Source organism: Lutra lutra, chromosome 2, assembly GCF_902655055.1.
Source record: "Lutra lutra chromosome 2, mLutLut1.2, whole genome shotgun sequence".
NCBI classification, from domain to species: domain Eukaryota; kingdom Metazoa; phylum Chordata; class Mammalia; order Carnivora; family Mustelidae; genus Lutra; species Lutra lutra.
The window spans coordinates 16,445,395-16,465,884 of NC_062279.1; the positions used below are offsets into that span (position 1 = coordinate 16,445,395).

Consider the following 20,490-nt stretch of genomic DNA (forward strand, 5'->3'; position numbering starts at 1 on the left):
TACCTCATTGGAAACACCAGAAGAATGATCTCGAACATAGTCCAGAGCCTTTTTAGGGGGCTGGGTGTAGATGCACCACATAAGCAGAAGGTGTAGAGATGGAATGGAGGAGAGTCAATGGCAGCAAGGAATGGACATGTGGAAAAGGTGACAACAGTTAGAAACTGAGTGCTGACAGCGTCAGACACACATAAAGAACGCACGAATGGAGCCAAACGGGGGTGGCCTCGGAGGAAGAGTGCAGTGTTTGTAAATATTCTCAAGCACTGGGCAAAATCACTAGTGATGGGATTAGTATATTTATAAACTCATTTGGTCACATCAACATGAGCACTCATGGTCTCTAGCCACAAAGGAAGCCAAGTTATATTAAAGAAACATTAAAGGCGCAGGTAGAGAGCATGCTGGTGAGTTTCCATGTGGGGCCGAAAATGATTATAGGAAAATGCTGATAGTTTAGGCTCAGAACAGAAATTCATCTAGTCCCTACAAACCATGTATTCAGTAATATCAGTACATATAAAATAAAGCTAGAGGATTTTTTTTTCTCTAAAATAAAATGCATTTATATGAATACTTGTAGAAATAAGGGGAAAAATGAGAGAAAATGCTTTTCCTATTAGGTATAAAAGGTCTAGGAAAAATTCTTTGGTTTTTATTCATTTACAGTCACTTTTGATCCAGTTCAATAAGACAAGAAACCTAACCAAGTGTCCTTTGCATTTTAATGGATGACAGGGACAACTATAACATCCACTGAGTAACCAATATATATATGGTCAGTTTATGAGTATATAAATCAGTATCTGATATGGTAAAAGAAAGATCACACTCACTGATCTTCAATAAAGTTCTGTAAGTGGAATTGTTCTGTTCTTTAAAAATTTAAAATTCAGGAACATCAGTAAGACTTTAAAAAAAATTCATAAATGACACCTATCAAACGTATAGCTATTGGTAGATGGAGATCCCCAATGGAACTTTTAATAAAGGAAATTGTCATTTAGGGCTGGAGTTGACTCTTTATCCCAAGTACACTAAGCAATTCTCATTAGGCCCACCTTTGGTGGGGATCTGGGGCCAAGATGTTTCACTAATATGAAACTAGAAATCAAGGGCCACAGGATTTCTTTATTTTTCTCTTTTCTTATATCCCTAAGAGTAAATGAGATATTTTATAGAGGTATTTCTATACTGACAGTATAGTACGGAAGGAAATTGGCCAGAGATTTTTGGTGTGTTCAATAAGCCTGGGGTTTTAACTTCTGACTCTACCACTTGCTAGCCTGTGCAAAGTACTTGACCTCTCTGGTCTCTGGTTTCTTCTTATTGGAAGAGCCTCCAGAGAACTGAGATGATGAGCTGAGATGATGAGCTCAGAACCCAGCACTCGCCAGTGCTAGGTAGTTCTTCAGCAAATGGGAGCTATAATAATAGTAATTATTTTCATAAATGTCACTCTATTTCTTCTGATTGAACTAGACCAAAATGGACTCTAAACAAATATAAATCTTCAATAAACCTCTAACAATTGCCTGAATATTCTAGGACAGAAACTATCTCAGCGTTATGAATTTGCTTAGATATGATCTTCCTAATGCATGAGGCATGGTAGAGACAAAGCACATAGGAAGGGTCTGAGCAGGGTTAACTATTTGGTACAGAAGCGGATGAGGGCTCAGCCGTACCCAATTTGTCTAAACAGAATACATTTGACTTTCGTTTTGTAAATGACAGCTATCTCTTCTGGTAATGGTATTTTTCTTAAATCAAACAACATTCCCCTAATTTTCTTATATTAATAGTCTAGCCTCACTTACCGGGCGTCCAAACTCCAGTTCTGAAAAGAATTTATACCAGGGCTCATTTTCTAAATCTATGTCATCTGGATTTATGCGATCAGTCTGGAGCAGATGTGAAGGAAAAAGGGAAGGAAAAGGCACACTGAGCTGAGTGAGGGAAACGCCGTGTGGTATGAAAAACACGCACGCGCATTTGCACGCAAACATGCACCAACTCTCATCCAACAAATCTTAGCAGGAGAGAACAAAGGATGTAAAGTAAAATGAGTAAAATTAGGATATGAAGATGAGCTTCGATGGCATCACCTAGGCCCCTAGTCACTTCCTCTGTCCATCTCTGTCTTTTTTGAATTTGCAGAAATATGAAAAACGCTGTGACGGCCAGAAGGAACACGGATAGCATCCCAGAAATAGGCTAACCTTAGCCGATTAAAGTTAAAATAGACTCAACTTAGTCACCAAGTAGCTCCTCTGGGTGAGTCACTCCACCGCCCCTGCCCTCATTGATCCCAGCATGTAAGGCTGCGTTCCGCAGACAGCTGGCTTGGGTGCAGGTACATGGAGAGCATGGCGGAGAGGAGGAGGGAGAAGATGGAAAGAGATGTGGGGGGGAGGAGTGAAAGGTGCTGGGAGGCTGTTAGGGGTCGACTGGCATGAAGAACCTGGGGTCTAGTTGAGAAAGTAAAGGGGCAGCAAGGTGGAGTGGTGGTAAGTAGCTAGGGTCAGGTTGTCCCCTTAGCCTCTGGAAAGCAAGGGCTACCCCTGATTTTCCCAAAGGGCATTAGAAAAGGTAATGAAGGAAGGAGCTCACCAAGGTGGGGGAAAGAGTCGGAGTGCACGGGCTTGGTATGGGGAGGCCAGTCCTGGGCGGAGGGGAGGGGCTACCCGTTACTTCTCCATCTCTTGAAACAGAAAGAGGCTTCCGGCCGGGTTCTTTTGGAACAGGTGTCAGAGTTGTTGGGAGAGGGGGCTGTAAGAAAGAGGGGTGAAGGAAACACTGATTCGTTAGATGGAGGTTCTTGATGGAATGAAGAGGACACCAGTTAGCAGGAGGAAATGTTTCAGAAAAGTAAGGTGTCCCTGGGGAGACTCAGATAACTTAGAGAACGGTCTGGACCCCTGAAAAGATGTGAAGACAAGGAGCCTCCTAGAAAGTGAGGCATGATGACATTTTATGAGCTACCACCCCAAGAATCTCCTTCTCCTGTCTACCTTCCGCTGGAGAAATGGATCTGGAGGTGGTTGGGTTTTCACACTACTGTAGCTGGCTCAGTGTGGGGAGAGTCGCACTCTGGTTTGGTTGACACTGTAATTCAGGGAAAAAGCCAATTTTCATAGTTGACTTGCTCCCCTCCGGTGGTTTCTGAGTATTGTGAAAACTAGAAGTGTTAATATAAACAGCTTGAGAAAGGACATACAATTGCTTTAGTAATGGAAAATCCAGACATGGAGCATTTACTTTATCCAACAATATCCTGAATGCTTTTACGTAATATACGCCTGATCAGACTGATTCATACTATTGACTTAATATTAAATGAAGATGCTTAAAGTACCACATATGGGTTATTACTTCTTTAACCATTATTGCATGACACTAATTAAACATGGTACAGTTGGACAGAGATATTTTAAGTCAGGAAAAAATATATATATACCTCAGTTCCCTAAAAGCCATTCACCTTGGCCAGGAGAGGACATAATTTTCATACTATTGAGGGTTTTGAGATAGCAGTCCCTATTCAAACAAAACCCATTATTTTGACATTAGCTTGTCCAAGTGTTTTATTGCCTTTTTGAATTCCCAATCGTTTTGTTAATAGGATAGAGTCTGTGTGCAAGAATCAATTATATCCAGTATTTTTAGAGATGAGCTTTTTATTTCAATATTTTATAATAGGAGATTATAATGGTAGCTACAGACAGCGATAGGAAAATTTGAGGCATCATAACAAAATAGTGAAAGGGCCTAAGTTATCCAAAATATGTGATGATCATAATGATGAAGACCTTGAATAATTCTGGGGGATGTTTATGTGGAATGGTGAGTGATAAAAGCCGAATTCAATCGTGTGTTTCTACAGTATTTGTAATGATATCGTGAAGCCTGTGTTTGGATGAACACAGGAAGAAAACACACACATTTACCAAAAACAAAACAAAACAAAAAAAACAAAACAACAACAACAAAAACAACTCACAATGGCATTCTGGCATTGAGATTGTTCTTTTCCTTCTTTTAAAATCTTATTTTGCATATACAGTGGAATACTATGCAGCCATCAAAAGAAATGAAATCTTGCCTTTTGCAATGACGTAGATGGAACTAGAGGGTATTATGCTGAGCGAAATAAGTCAATCAGAGAAAGAAAATTATCATATGATCTCCCTGGTACGAAGAATTTGAGAGGCAATGCAGCGGGGTTTGGGGGGGTAGGGAAGGAAAACTGAAACAGGATGGGATCGGGAGGGAGACAAACCATAAGAGACTCTTAATCTCACAAAACAAACTGAGGGTTGCTGGGGGGAGGGGGGTAGGGAGAGGAGGGTGGGGTTATGGACATTGGGGAGGGTATGTGCTATGGTGAGTGCTGTGAAATGTGTAAACCTGGCGATTCACAGGCCTGTACCCCTGGGGTTAATAATATATTATATGTTAATAAAAAATAAAATCTTATTTTGCTTTACTATCATAATGTTGTGGAGAATATCCTGTAATTACTATGGTAAATGTTGCAGAAAACTTGATTCAATTTACAATTGATTCAATAGTGCAAAGTACTAATTGAGATTTTGATCTTAGCTAAAATGCAGTTTTCCTCCTGTTATCATTTAGATAATGGCTATAGGACATGAATATTTTATGGAGTAGTTCTACTGGAGCTGAATTTTTAGAGTAATTGACATTAGAGGGAATTTTCTTTTTTTTTTTTCTTTTAAAATTTTTTTCAAAGATTTTTGTTTACTTATTACAGAAAGCACGCAAGCTGGGGGGAGGGGCAGAGGGAGCAGACTCACCACTGAAGTTAGACTCAAACCCAGAACCCTGAGAACATGACCGAGCCAAAGGCAGCCACTTAACGGACTGAGCCACCCAAGCACCCTGACATTGGAAAGAATTTTCTAGTAGTTTTTGTTCTGTCTATAGAGGCCTAGTACTTCTTCCACAAGAAAACGAATCTTTGGTTCTTTCAAATCTCCTTGCTTTTAATATTATAAACTTAATAATATTACCAATTCTTGATTTTATGATTCTGGTTTCACATTTAGCATTTTGTTTTGCTAAAGGGAGATAGAAATTTCTCTTAGAGTAAACAAATTTGTTTAAAAAATATTTTGAACAGCAGAGGGCAGCAAATTTACTAAAAAATTAAGTATATTTGCCAGTGGTTACAACTTCATTTTGACTTTCACCTTAAGAAAATACATAACAAACAGATATACGAAATCCTGATGTATAGAAGTATATTTCTATGATAGAATGTGGAAAAGGAAGACTATCTACCATCTTGCACCATAACTTTGAATGACAGTTTTTAATTATGATTTTTTAGGTTAAAAATTTAATGTATAGTCTCAGATTCTAGTGTCATCTAGAATCCATCCATTAGAGAGAATGCCCCAAACAATGATCATTGATAATTATCTATAATGTTGGAACTTAATGAGAGGCATACATTTGAGTATAGCTTTTATGGTAGAGAGATGCAAACAGCAGAACTAGAATTTTCTTTTCACTGTGGTTGACCTATTGAATCGCCTTAGTTATGCAACAATGATATGTATTACGTAGCAATCTAGATCCCTGCTAAGGTACACAGAAACCTCACAAAAGTCAGTGGTAGATAGACACATGGTCCGTCAGCAGTCATATATACACACTCAGAATTTCACTAAATCAACACTTCCCATGCAAAACTTGAAAGTTCCTTTGAGTTGTTTGACACCAATGCGAACACTGGGAAACTTAGGAAGCCTGATCATGTGTTACTCTAATTGCTCATAAAAACAACAAAAAAAGCAGATACACTGTTGCACATTTTTCTAACCTTTTTTGTTCTCTTCTTACTTTGAAAAACCTAGCAAATCTGTGCTGAAAACAAATGTGTTTCAGTGCAAGAGGAAGCGTTTAAGAAAATCTAAAACTATAAATCGGACGGATTCTTTTTTAAAGACAACCAAGGGTGAGCCGTTCTTAAAGTTTTTATGTTTTCTACAATTTCAAAGCATTTAGTTGCTTTTGAGGTTACAGAAATTCTACTCTTCTCCATATTCTCATTGTAGGCATATAATTTCTATATGTGGTTCCAAACAAAAAGAAGTGTTCACATAACTTAGTTCTTAAAAATTTATGCTCATTAGATTTTAAAGCTTTAATGGTATTCACCACCATGTTTTATATTTATTCTGGTTCCGCAGTAAATGATACATGTATTGTCAGCTGGATTGAAACCACCAGATGAAACTCCCCGAATTTTTATACTTTAAGCTTTGACGATCATCATTGATAAGGAAGTGTAAGTTCACTGCGGGTTTAAATTGCATTTCAGCTCTGTTTTTGGTGATTATTTCTTTCTGCTTTTATCATTATGTGCTGGCTTAGTTACTGTAAAGAAAGGTAATGTCTTCCTATTGTTTTCATTTTACCACATGCAGAGAGATCCTGAATATGTGCTTAATTCGATTTGATTTAATTTAATGTAATTTAATTTGGCTCACCTATAAATATATCCAATCCAGATGGGATGTAAAGTTTTTATTAATATAATCTCAGCAGAGAGTTTGTGTGATTGCTTCACGGACTACATGTGGTTCAAGTCCATTAAAGATAAATTCCTGGTAATTGCGAAGTACTTTTGTAGATCAAAGATTAGCCCCCTTAATCAATGTTTTCAAATTTACAGTCAAATGAACATCTACAGCCTTCAAGAAACTGCACTGACCTTTACTTTCCTGCTAAAACCAGAAACACTTATTCCATTGATTCCTAAGGAAGAAGGGGATCCCTTTGGCCAGAGTCTGGGGGAGGACTTTTATTCAAGCTGTATGGCCCCCTCTGCCCACTGTGTATTTCAGGGAATCAGGGGATTAGTGAACCACAGTTACTAAGAGCCGTGTGTCAAATCCCCTTTGTGTACCTTGATGGACACCCACATTGCCGTTTGTTGCTAGGAAAGTATAGACTTTACAGATGAGCCACAGAACAGGGATCAACCCTCACCAGTTTTACCCACTAACCGCAAGGGTAAAACCTATAGTCATTCATTCAGTTATTAGTTCGATGGCTATTCACTGAACACCTGCCATGTGCCAGGCATTGTTGGGTGCTGGGGATACAATGCGTGCACTAGGCACGGTCCCCGCCTTCAAGGTGCTTAACATCTAATGAGGGACACAGACAAGTCAACGGGCCGTTAAGAATTCAGGGTGTAAGGAGGAAATGCCCATTGCTATAGGCACACAGTAAGGGAGTTTTACTTCCCATCCCTTCCCCAGGTGTCAGCCATGGTGCCCTGGAGAAAAAAGAGACAAGGCCACAGGTGAGATGGGACGGAGAGAGAGCTTTCCTGGTGGAGGAACGGGCCTGTACAAAAGTCCAGAAGGCAGGCATTGAAGGCTGTCTGTCTAGCTGGCTTATGGCGAGTTGGCAGGAAAAGCCGGAAGAGACATGAGGCCGGAGAGGTCAGTGGGGGCCAGACCACAAGGTTTTTTGGAAATTACATGAAGAAATTTGGGTTTTGCTCTCAGCGTACTTAAGGAGCATTAGGGAGGATAACTGGGTAGCTGTCCCTGTCATGCAGGCAATGGACACACTGTGGCCAGCAGAGAGGAGGGGCAGATGGAGGACTTTGAGAACTTTGGAAGAGCGGGGGAGGCCAGGGTGACACTTGGAGAGACTGGGCAGATGATGGGGTCATCTAGGAATTCAAAAGAGCAACAGAAAATTACCGAGAGTTTTGTATAATTTACGAAAACTAAATAGGAAAAGAGCAAAGGAATGCTCACAAACCATCTGGGAGTAAAAAGACAGGAGAGCGCATTCCTTTGAAATCCTCAAGTTTTGTTCATTTGCTACTATACCACGATCATTTAGCAAATCTGCTCTTCATTTCCTACACCTTGTGGGTTAAAGATGCTCCCGGATCCTAAGGAAACCACAGCGGTCTCTGCAATACCACCATGCAGTTAGACTTTTGTCTTTTTTTTTTCTGCTTTAGGGAGGCAATGAGAATGAATTCAGGGTGACAAGAAAAAAAGAGGATAGCCCGTTCCTAGAATAAAAAAAAGGCCAGGCCAAAATGACATAGATGACTAGCCCAAATCCTTTTGCATAGCCCTGTCTCCCTGCAAAATTGTTTAGGAGGAATAAAAATGTTGGTTCTTTCTGTTTCTTCATATGACACCCATTCTCATTTCTTTCCAGGTTTCTTGGTTCCTTCCACTTCTTTTTGCCTGTGGTTGCAGAGCCCTGTCCATACCCAAATCTCCAGCAATACCATGTTCCCAGAGCTTTCTCTCCATCTTAGAATACAAGTCTAGCTTTGCATACTCATCGAATGAAAGATTCAGAGTTCCTCAGGGTGGAGACTGCGTCTTGGTCACTGCTGTGTCCCAGCACCGAGTATGACATCAGGCACATAGTTGGTGCTCAGTAAATGTTACTGAATGACTCAATAATGGAAATATCCTGGTGAGGGAGCTTCTAAAACCCATCCTGTTTCCCGAGACCACAGCTACTAAAGCGTTCAGTACAATCACAGCGTTCTCATAAATTGTCAGGAAGATCATCAATGATCATTTAATTATTTACATTTAAATCTGAGGCTCATTATTTTGCAGAATTATTTGCTACTTTCAGTTTTTTGCAATAGTAACGTCACAGTTCACTCAATTCTCAGACTAGAAATTTCAAAGGATGATATGCAATCGTACAAGCTGGTAAACGAGTTCAAAGTTTGCACTAAGCCTTCAATCAAGTGATGTTCCTTTTTTTTTTCCTTTCAGTTTTTCTGGTGAAGTTCTGTTACTCTAAAAGATAAGAGTTATTTGAAGAAAGGCAAAGAAGGCTTACATAAACGTTATGTTTGAATTATGTGATTATAAGGTTTTTGAACATGTTTCTCAAGAACATAACCATAAATACAGGGTTTCAAAAACAAAATCAAGGGCGCTCATGTTGGGTGTGGTAAGGCAAAGGTTTCCAATCAAATTTCAGGGCTGGGCTTGCATTATATGTAATAATATGCTTTCTTGGATACTCTTAAAGGAGTGAACAAAGAAAACTTTTTCCTCTTCACTGACAGCACCCAAAATTCTTTTAAGGCAGCGAGGAGTGTAAATTATAAATGGACCTCTAGAAGCAGGTTTTGATAGAGATGCAAAGGAATTATAGTTTCAAAGAGATCCTGAGGGTCGAGGAGGGAAAGCAGAGGACTCAGAAAGGGGGACTGGGAAAATAAAAACCAAGAGGGCCAAAGAATAACCCTATTTGTTATATCGCACTTGGAAGAACCAAGTGGTTATTTTCAAGTTAATGTATCTTTTTGTTTGCATGGGTGAAATAACTAGGAAAAACCTCTGCCAAGTTAAATAGAATCTTGATCCATTAGATGGACAGTCAGGAAGCTTGAGGCTTGGTAACCTGAGAGAGATTTAATAAGAATCAATTAAAACAATTTGTTTTTTTTAAAAGAAAGGCATTTGGGAAATTTCCCCTTAATTCAAAGAAACATTAAGCAACCGATGTGGAAGGGATGGGACTTTGTGGGCCCATTTGTATCAGAGAGACTAATGAATGATTTTTCTCATTAGCAATGTAGACTAGCAATTAAGTATTGCATTTATGAATTTAAAAAAAATTAAGCTCAGGGCTGTGATGAGGCACAGCGATAGTACCATGAAAATGGGTCCCCTGTTTGGTTGGTAGGGATAATATATTAGAGAGCGTATCTCTAATTCTCAGACAAGAGGCACGAATCATGATACAAAATCAACTTGATTTCTAAACACTGCCAAATCCATAAATCACTTTTGCGACAAACATTGCTAAATGATACAAACTTCAAGTCTGCTTGGGAACCCCGAAACCTAGACAGCCGGCATTCTGTTTAGTGCAAGTGCTTACTGGTCTTTCATGCTGGAGAATGGATGACTTCCCGGGTTCATATTCAAAAATACTCCTTGGCTCAGAACGAAATTTTCTTGTGTCCACTTTTCTATCTGGAGGATCCCAGTCATGCCTAGAAATAAACAACAATTACATAAAAACAATTCTGTATGCTTCAAGCAGTACTATAAAACCACTTGCTACCTGTTTACAAAGTGAATCTTAGCATAGGTTTTTAAAAAGTATCTCAGTATAGAAAGTTAATCTGCAAAAAACACTACATGTATATGTTGTTTTATATAAACGATTTAAGGAAAGCCATTCTTTTATTTCATATTATATTTTCCTCTATTTTTTTTTTTTCATGCACGATCCTGCTGGCTCAGTAACTCACACAGGGGTATACAGAAATGCACGCAGCCAGTGGTCTCCTTGGAAACCCTGGGGATGGTGTACAAATCACAGCTGTGTATACTCATGTCAGAGTAAATGACAGTTATGGTCCATTGAGTTATGTGAGTTTAGCTCACCGCTCTGTGACCTGGCATCCTTGATCCAAAGTGACAAGGAGTAATGCACACGCCATGCCTGATCTTATTTATCCTGCAAGTGGCATCACAGTTTGGGAAAAGTACAAAAGTGTCACTTGGGCTGCCATCCATAGAAGCAAGCTGTGTGGCCGTGGAGAGCCTCCTTTGGTGTTACCCTTGAAAAACCGGAGTCAGACAGCCACCCTCTTGCATAAGAGACCTTGGAAGCAACTCTTTTTCCTGAACTAATATCCTTCAAAAGGAGGTCAACAAAGAACTTTGAAAGCAAAGCTTTTCTAGGTAGCCAGGGCGAAAGAAGGCTTCTATTGAAACAGTGTATATGGAAGCCAGCTAGAAAATCTAAGCGATTATCATATTTCTTAATGAGAAATTTATTTCTACTAAGCATAGGACAAATAATACATTTAAATTTGAGTTAATTTTGGTTCTTTTTTAATAGCAGAGATGCCGTTTTGTGTCTAGACAATTATTTCTCAAATTTAGGGCGTCACACTTATAAACATACAGTTTATCATGAGGAGATTAAAGTGAGGACCTCTTCACATGTGATGTGTGTCTGTTTCATGGTATCTTGTATCCTCTATACTCATCAGTTACTCTTAATGGTACAATGGGATAAATATAATATTTATGGGAAGAATAGGATAGGTGGATGCTTAATAATTAGTATTAATGTTGAATGATTCTTAGATTGTCCTTAATTGTCAGGATTGCATGGGCTTTAGTCAGAGCTGAGTTTGAATCCTGGCTTGGACATATGAGCTGTAGGAGCTGAGAAATTTACTTTAATTCTCTAAACCACAGTTTCTTCCCTCTACAATGGGTTTAAAATAGAACATATTGGGTCATTCTCAGAATTAAATGACATAATAGAGGGAAAGTACTTAGCATAGTACTCGGCTCACAGTGAGCTCTCAACAAAGGTTACCTATAAGTAGATTAGTCATAATCTTAATAAAAATTACACAGTGAAAGTGTGTTTATAAATTTTTATTTTTGTGTGAATAGTTCCTATAAAAAATTTAGTGGAGTAATGAAAATTAGTATCATCTTGAAAAACTGGTAGAAATGAGTCACAAATAGGCACTAACTACTGCCTTATTTATTATTTATGACTAACCTTGCCTGCTTTCAAAAAGAGACTGTTGTGTACCAGAGGGGAAACTGTAAATCATTAATAGACCTAACATTTCAAATCTGAGGAAAATGAAAATTAACCCCAGAGTCTCTGACATGCAATGTCAAAGGAAGTAGGTGTCAATTAATTCTACTTATTCGTCTTCTTATATACATTTATTGATCAAAAAGACTGTGCTCATGTTACTTCAAACCTAGGCGATTATGAGATTATGAATCAAAATTCTGTTTGCCACAGTCGCACCAGAGGAGGTCAAGAGGGCACATGCACTCTCGGAGGTTCTGCGCCTAGCATCTCCGTAACGTAAGCACCAAGTCTCCTGCTAGAGTCTCCTGCCAGATGGTCTTACTTTTATACTAAACTGAAGATAAGCCACTTTGGGGGGAAATGTCTTACTTTTCTGTTGAAGATCGATCTCTTGGCCGAAGTGGTGGGACCGGAGGAGGAACATGTGGGGGAGGGACAGGGGAGGAGGCATCCTTAAAGACATCAGTGCCATTGTCCGAGTGACTTTTGGAGAGGGGTCTGTAGGTCTGGGTCTTTGCCGCAGGATGTGACTGAGCGCTGTAGGGTGAGTTGTACAGGCCTATCGTGAAACACAACACGACAAAACAAAAAGAAGCAGATAACATTTTAAAAGCATATTAAATTACTTACACCCCACAAAATAGCCAAGTGATCTTACCAACATTGTTATCAGTAAGCATATCCATGATGCATGCATTGGGGAGTACTACTTAATCGATTTATGAATATTATTAATTTATTAAGCATGATTAATATATTAATTTGTTATTGATATATTCTGTACACAATGACTGATTACGGTGAATCTTCAACAATCATTTTGAAATTAGTAATAATTCAGACTGGTATTAGGAATCAACGTACAGGTGCTCAAAGGCAAATTTTCTCCTGGCTAATATAAACTAATAACATAGTTAAGTTTAAAAAATAGTTCCCAGAACCATTTCCAAATATCTTCTATTACTTTAAAAGTTCTGATTTACATGTGATCTTTGACATGTTAATTGCAATTGAACAAAATATTGAGCAAGTTGTACGTGTGCTGTGTATAAGCCTTAAGCAAGGCTTAAGGACACACAAATCCCCTTTAAGCTTGTAGTGGATCTGGGGAAATGGGGCACGGATAGAACTGTGATTGAAAATAATTGGGGGATGCCTGGGTGGCTCAGCCGCTTAAGCATCTGCCTTCAGCTCAGGTCATGATCCTAAGGTCCGAGATCGAGTCTGGCATCAGGCTCCTTGCTCAGCAGGGAGCCTACTTCTCCCTGTGCCTGTCGCTCCCCCTGCTTGTGCTCTCTCTCTCTCCCCCTCTGTGAAAGAAAGAAAGAAAGAAAGAAAGAAAGAAAGAAAGAAAGAAAGAAAGAAAGAAAAGAAAAGAAAGAAAGAAAGAAAGAAAGAAAGAAAGAAAGAAAAGAAAGAAAGAAAGAAAGAAAATAATTGGGAACATGATAAAGGGCAAATGAGGAAAATACATATTAAAAATTAAATATTTTAAAAGATGGTGGATTGGTCAGAGAAGATATTATGGAACCATGGCACTGGAGTGAGCCCAGGAGAACTGGTTTGGGTGGGTGGGTGGGGGAAGTGGGCTGCAGAGATGGCTTAGGGAAAAAAAAAACAAACACAAAAATAGGAAGGACTAGACAGAGCACAGTGGGACGAAGGGTTTGTAGAGACCGGAAAGGCTCGTTCCAATTGCTTTGTCTACAAAAGAAACAGCAAAACCATCTCTAAGCACTCTGCGAGGTTATATGTAACTACTGTTCAATTTACTAATTACTAAAGGATACAGAATTTCAGTAGTAAAAATCAGTATAAAAATTCTGAATTTCCTGCCACCTGAATCTTTTGAGTCAGGTCAATTTTCATTCATCGACTTCTCCTGAGGGGCCATACACATTGCAGTGACAAATGAAAAGACAATGTCTGGGGATGCCTGGGTGGCTCAGTTGGTTGAGCTTGATTTTGGCTCAGGTCATGGTCTCAGGGTCATGGGATGGAACCCTCCATGGGGCTCCCTGCTCAGCAGGGAGTCTGCCTGAGGCTTCTCTCTCTCCCTTTCCCTTTGCCCCTCCTCCAGCTGGTGTTCTCTCTCTCTCTCTCTCTCAAATAAATAAATAAATCTTTAAAAAGAGAGAAAAAAAGGAGGGAAGGAAGGAAGAAAAGACAATGTCTGCACTTATTGTTTTGCCCGGATTCTACAATCAGACTTCAACTTTACAGCTTGTGAAGAACAAAAAGGAGTCACTTCTGTATGCTGAGCCCCACGTCACCAAATGGACACTTAATTACAGTTTTGGCTTTGCTAGAAATGGAATCTTAAACCAGATGATCAGGAATTGCCTGACCAGCACCAGTGAGCTCACCTGCCATGCCCAAAAGGAAAACTAATCTCGCAATCACCTTCCCACTTTTTTTTTTTTTTTTTTGCCTAGTATAGCTTCCTTGTTTGGCTCCCTTCTGCCCTATAAAAGTCTTTCTTTTTGTACAGCTCCCCAGTGCTCCTTTCTATCTGCTAGATTGGATGGTGCCAGATTCGTGAATCGTTGAATAAAGCCAGTAATACCTAAAATTTACTTGGCCAAATTTTTTTGTTTTGTTTTGTTCTGTTTTTAACAAACTAAACCCAGGAGGTGAGTCCGGAGAAACTGTGGCTAGGAATAAAAGTTGAAGGAAACATTTTCCTGGGCTTCCTGCTGTCACCTGGAAGAGGGAGGACCCAAACCTCAGAGGTCTTGCGGTTTGCTAACCTTGTTCTGCCCGGTTTTTCTTCTCTGTTTGTCCTTGGAGACCAGTCAGCAGAATCCCTAACAGTTAAGGGGCTTGAGCGCTGGCCTTCAGGCATCAAGGAGGGGGAGAGTCTTGTGCAGTTCTGCAGCTGACAAGGGGACCCCTAAGGGAGGCGAGGTTGCTGCCGTTGAGGGAGAGGGGAGCAGCCCCATGTCAGGAAAGGAAAACCAGGCTCTGCAACAGTCTCCAGCCTGGGGGTGAATGGCAACAGGAGGCTCTCCATGGGGTCCCCTAATGTGACATTTAGGAGAAAGGGAAATATTCTGGAGGGGTCCTTCACTCCAGCCTGCAACCGAGTCACACGACACCAATGCACTCAAACGCAAGGAGAAACACCCAGAATTGCGGTGGTGTCATCAGGACTGTTGGCAACTCTGCATCAGGAAAGTGGCCCCGCAAAGTGGGATTTCAAAAAAACCCTTCAATGAATGTTTGCATTTTGGGAGCACAAGCAGGGACAAAGTCACAGAACACTTTGCCGGACTTGTTTTTTGTGAAGTGTATTTGAACGATCTTACGCAATCGTGACTGCGCTGCTGCTGATAAAAGAAGATCTTTATCTGACTTCGTACCCTAGTGACAGCGTGTTCGTTCACGCTGTCCTTCAGACTTGGGTTAAACATTCCCGAGACCCAGAATAAAATGACAGTGAGAATGAATGAGAGAAAACAGTATTAGTTCTCATTTCCATGAGAAAAGATCGATCCTCGGGTCATGCATGCTTTGAGAAAAGAAAACCAGCAACCTCTTGATTGTACAAACTGAAAACATGCGGCTCAAACAGATGAAAAAGTGAGTGTGAGTGCTTCCAAGCATTCCGAGCATACAGCATTCATCGTCAGCAAGGAAACCCGGCCTACCTGCATTATATGTATAAGGAGTATTATACATGTCTGTGTCATCATCTAGAAAATGAAACATAAATATTATGGTAATACAGATTCGGTCACCATATCACAAGACAGTAGAACTTCAGAGAAACAAGCAAACAAAAATTTGGTCGAAAACCAGTGTATTGGGTGCCTGGTGCCTGGGTGGCTCCACCAGTTCAGACTCTGCCTTTGGGGGCGCCTGGGTGGCTCAGTGGGTTAAGCCTCTGCCTTCAACTCAGGTCATGGTCTCAGGGTCCTGGGATCCAGCCCCCACATCAGGCTCTTTGCTCAGCGGGGAGCCTGCTACCCCCACTCTCTCTGCCTGCCTCTCTGTCTACCTGTGATCTCTCTCTGTCAAACAAATAAATAAATCTTAAAAAAAAAAAAAAGACTCTGCCTTTGGCTCAGGTCATGATCTCAGGGTCCTGGGATCGAGTCCCACATCGGGCTCCCTGCTCAATGAGGAGTCTGCTTCTCCCTCTCCCTCTGCTCCTCCCCTCTGCTTGGGAGCTCTCTCTCTCTCTCTCTCATTCTCTCTCGGTCAAATAAATAAGTAAATAAATCTTAAAAAAAGAAAGAAAGAAAGAAAATCAATGTCTTTTGCCTAGTTCATAATGCCATTATAAAAATTTTTCTAATATTGTTCTGTTGCTGGCTTCTGACGTTTGCCCTCGCTTATCTGTGACCTATCTGCTCGGGCAGCCCTCTCCCCAGCATACGAGGTCAATGCCTTTTCCTCCCATCTTTAGGCAGCACTCTCTTCTGAATCGCGCACCTCGGCTCACTCTCTCCAAAAGAAGATGACACGTGTGGACAGGGGAACAATGAGCCTGTTTATGCACCCACGGGGCCACACAAGTCGCTCCAGATTGCGGACAGGGAAGGAGGGAGGGAGCAGAGCGCCAGGCAGCCCTTGGCAGCTCAGGAGTGAGGCAGGAGCACAGGTGTCTGTGATTGGAGAGTGACGGAAGGAGAAGAGAAAAGGGCGGAGGGCCAGGGTAGTGCCAGGCTGTTAAGGGTCTCTGTGAAAGAGAGCTCTATAGGAGTAGACAGATACCTCCCTCAGCCAGGAGGATCGGATCAGAAAACAGTAGCACACATACCTGGTTTGTGCACCTTGTGAATTTGCTTAAACATTGTCTTGTACCAGTCCTTTGGTCTGTCAACTGTCTGTAAGAGAGAATGTCCAGGAGTTAAAAAACAGATTCCAAAAAAAAAAAAAAAAAAAAAAAAAACCAAAAAACCGGATTCCAAATCAACAGAGTTCCTCAGGGTTCTTCTTTCTATACCGTATCTTTTCTCACAGTAGATCTCTGTTCTGGAATTAAAAATAAAAGATCTATTTCATGACGGTAGTAGCAGGAATGTAACCAGTTATGGCTGCAGTTTGTAAATATGTTACCCCTTGTTTGCGCTGAGGCTGAATTGACACATTATATTCTACGGTTTTAATTTTTTTTTGCAAATCATACTGTGCCCAGCACTAGATAGGTGGTATTTGCGCAAACATATTTATATAAAATTCACGGGATAAAAGTCATGGTGTTGTAATGGTTTGCTTAACTCCTTTTGGTGATAATTATCATTATTCTTAAAAACATTTTAGTGAGTGTTTTGTTCAAAACATTATGTTTAGAATTAACTAGGGAATATTTTTGACTTTCAAACTGTATTCTGATCAGCTTAAGCTTAGAGAAATAAAAATATGATATAGTTCTGCAGCAAACCTAAAAAAGATGTAGATAGTATCTTGAAATTTTTTAAACGTGATAATAGAATGTATGCAACATTTGCCTAGCTAAATTGTAAATTCCTTGAGAGTAGAAGCTCCTTACACAGCCCAGGATTTGGGCATGATAGAAACAGTGGGCTATAGTGGAAAGAAGAAGTTAGTGTCAGCTCAACCTAGAGTCAAATCTCGCTTCCTTTAATTATTGTTTTATACTTCTTAGCAATATGAATTTGGGCCAGTCAGGTAAGCTTTTAGGCCTCATTTTTGTCCCTTCTAAGATGAGATTATATCTACGTCAGAGGGTTGTATGGAAATAGAATGAAGCCACGTATACAATAAGACCTAGAACAATGCCTAGAATACAGGCTGTGCTCAAGGAACATTACGTATTTAAGGATAAAAGAAAGAATGAATCCAGGTTATTGGATGGAATCCTACCTGATTATACACCTGTGAAAGTAGACCTCTACCTTTATCATCATAATTAAAGATTTTGCTTAGCAAGATCTTTATCTCAATATATCCAGACATACTCCAGCAAGAAACTCGATCATTCTGTGTATGGTAATAAAGAAATTGGACTTTTTGAGACAATTCTCTTGATATAAAATACTCTGTGTTAGGACTGGCACAGAAATATTCTTGTACTTTTTTAGACTGAGCTTTGGTATGGATTTTATATCCTATTTTTTTCCTCAGAAATGTGCTAATTGCATTTTTCATCTGGAAATTGAAGGGGTGCCATATTTACATTCATTTTCGTCTCTTAAGAATATATAGTTCTGATAATCACCATAAATATAGATTAACATTAAGAGCTAATTGACTTTGCTAGGAGTCACCCCTTTATTCATTCAAGGCTCTTTTTTTTTTTTCTAAAGATTTTATTTATTTATTTGTCAGAGAGAGAGCACAAGCAGACAGAGTGGCAGGCAGAGGCAGAGAGAGAAGCAGGCTCCCTGCTGGACAAGGAGCCCGTTGTGGGACTCGATCCCAGGATGCCGGATCATGACCTGAGCTGAAGGCAGCGGCTTAACCAAAGGAGCCACCCAGGCGCCCCAAGGCTCTTTTGTACAATGGGAAAAGTGAGGACACTGTTGATTGACCTTATATTGGAGTGGTGGGAGTTGGTGGGAGGGGGAGTGATGAAGCAGGCGTCTAGTTATTACTTGCTGGCTTAAATACAGTAGCTGAACATGTATCTTTAAGGGACATGTTCCTAAAAGATCAATTTCTCTTTCATTAAGCTCTATTTCCTTTAGGTATTCAGCACCAGATAATAAGACATCACTTCGTGGACACACATTTCCCAGCCATACCTGGACACAAGCAATAGCAACAAGGAAATCGAATAAGTAAGTTGTATCACTGTATATGGCAATGCATCTTGACAGACAGGAATTTTTTTCCTTCACTTGCTGGAGGGCATGGATCAGGCAGGAGCTCAGTTCTGCCATCTGCTAGCTTTATATGGTGAGCACAGAGATGCCAGGAAGTGCCCAACTGGTTGGCAAAGAATAGGAAACTGGTATAAGGCAATACTAAAACTCTCTGTCCCTTTCTAAAAGAGGCACTCCAAGCATTTGAAGTTTCTTTAATAAATGACGTCATAGACATGTTATGGCTAATGCTGAGATGAAGTAAATAGAAGTCTACTCAAATTTACGGATGTTTACTTTCACATATGTCCTTCAGGGTTATTTTAAATGGACAGCTAACTACTAGCAATTCACTATTTGGTTGTTTTCTATGATCTTGGCAGAATACATCTGCGTTTTACATTGCTACAGCTTACAAAGTATCAGAGCTCTACATTGATGTATCAGGCAGAGACTTCCAAAAAGGGAAAGGACACGTATTTTCTACACACGAGTACACAGTGATTCTATTCTATTTTTGCCCCTCTCGAGCTTTGAAAGGGCTCACACGGTGTTATATTTGAACTAGAAGAAAAGAATCTTGTATTTCACTTAACTAGCTGGCTTTAATTAGACAGGCTCCTGGGACCTGAACCCTAGCGATTTTTGTTGTGGTTAAGAATGGTAGTAAAAGGCTAACACAGACGTCCCAGGTCACATGAGAGAGGGCAGACTGAGGAGCCTTCATTCAAATCACTCAAAGGTACATTTGTTGACTTTTGGCTTTCTAGGGTTTCTAGTTTACTTTACAAAATTCTGTTTCCTTGGTATAGGCTGGTTGTCTAAAATGAGACCATAACGTGATACACTGAGACAGCACTGCCTTTGGTGGATATACTGAGCAGAATTCCATGGGTAGCAATTTGAGTCTGATCATCATTACTCTCTACACGGATGAGAAAGAAAAAACAACCTTGGAGATTCTTGGCCTGCTGTGGCTCAGAGATGGCCTGACTCAACATTTATAAACACAGCTATACTTGGGGATGTGCTCAGCAAGGCTGAAAAATAGGGACCAAGAATAAGAGTCTTCACAGACCTGCACCTTCTTTGTAAAGTTTTAAAAGCGTAAATAAGAGCACAGCTGTATATAAAAATTCTGGTTCCTTATAAGGAACTTCTGGGCTGCTTATATTTTATTTTCTACTTTATAGAACAAAAACTAACATCAAAGGTTTAGTACATGTATTTGCTTATGCATATCTAAACATGCTTTTGATTTGCAAGTAGATAGACAATATAGACTTTTAATACTCCTTGATTTTCACTAACCATCTATGACGTCTGCTTTTTCTTTTGAAAACTAACAAGCAAGTTCTTGCTATGTACTAAAATTATGTCTTATGGATAAAAAAAATGGTTCAGCTTTTTGTGTTGTTTCTTATATATCATTTATCATGTTAAAGACACACCCAGAGATCTCAGACAGAAATCCTTTCAGACAGAAATCTGTAACAACATAGAACCAGGGATCTCCTAATATGTGTATCTACTGTGACCGGAGGGTCAAGGAAACAAAACCAGTGACACCATTCCTGTCTGATACTGGATCCCTCCATTATTTCGAAAAAAAAAAAAAAATCCAAATTTAACCATTCTGAATCAGAAATCTTCAAAGGCCAACAAATCACAAAACGCCATCACCAGAAACATGTAGTCATCATAGTACTGTTAGTGACCATCCCCAAACTTTTTCTGTTACTTAAATATGACAATCATCAGTCCCAACATAGATTTGTAGGACTTTATAATTAGCCACATTCAGCGTTCCCAGAATGTAGCGAGTCTTCAACCCCAGCAACTGCGCTACAGACTGACTTTCTGGCTTTCGGTTCTAATACAGATGCTTGGACTCATCAATTTTTAACTCTTAGAATGTGTAATTCCCACATGAGAGAGGCAATCTTACCACTGCTTTTTTCCTGATCCCTTTCCCATTCTTTTCCTCTATCCACTATTGTCTTTGGCCCCCCAGGATCTGCATTCCAGGGAAGCAGCTCTTGGCAACCGACCCCCCCCCCAACCAGAGCCCCCAGGTATGTGGGTGTTGCAG

At 40.1% G+C, this 20,490-nt stretch overlaps 1 protein-coding gene across 8 annotated transcripts in view; it reads right to left on the reverse strand.

Annotated features, from left to right (window-relative positions):
• The window catches only part of SORBS2 (sorbin and SH3 domain containing 2), a 215,628-nt gene that overhangs the window by 52,536 nt on the left and 142,602 nt on the right, over nucleotides 1-20,490 (reverse strand). For 2 of the 8 annotated variants that reach the window (XM_047715209.1, XM_047715240.1), the window contains exons 9-13: nucleotides 16,391-16,457; nucleotides 15,276-15,320; nucleotides 11,995-12,184; nucleotides 9,928-10,042; nucleotides 4-60 (exon numbers count right to left, since the gene is read on the reverse strand). In XM_047715209.1, the coding sequence (XP_047571165.1) occupies nucleotides 4-60; nucleotides 9,928-10,042; nucleotides 11,995-12,184; nucleotides 15,276-15,320; nucleotides 16,391-16,457 (474 nt within the window). Of the gene's footprint in view, nucleotides 1-3; nucleotides 61-1,820; nucleotides 1,905-2,613; nucleotides 2,773-9,927; nucleotides 10,043-11,994; nucleotides 12,185-15,275; nucleotides 15,321-16,390; nucleotides 16,458-20,490 lie in introns of all 8 variants that reach the window. The other 6 variants (XM_047715201.1, XM_047715217.1, XM_047715223.1 and 3 more) reach the window with 4 other exon arrangements.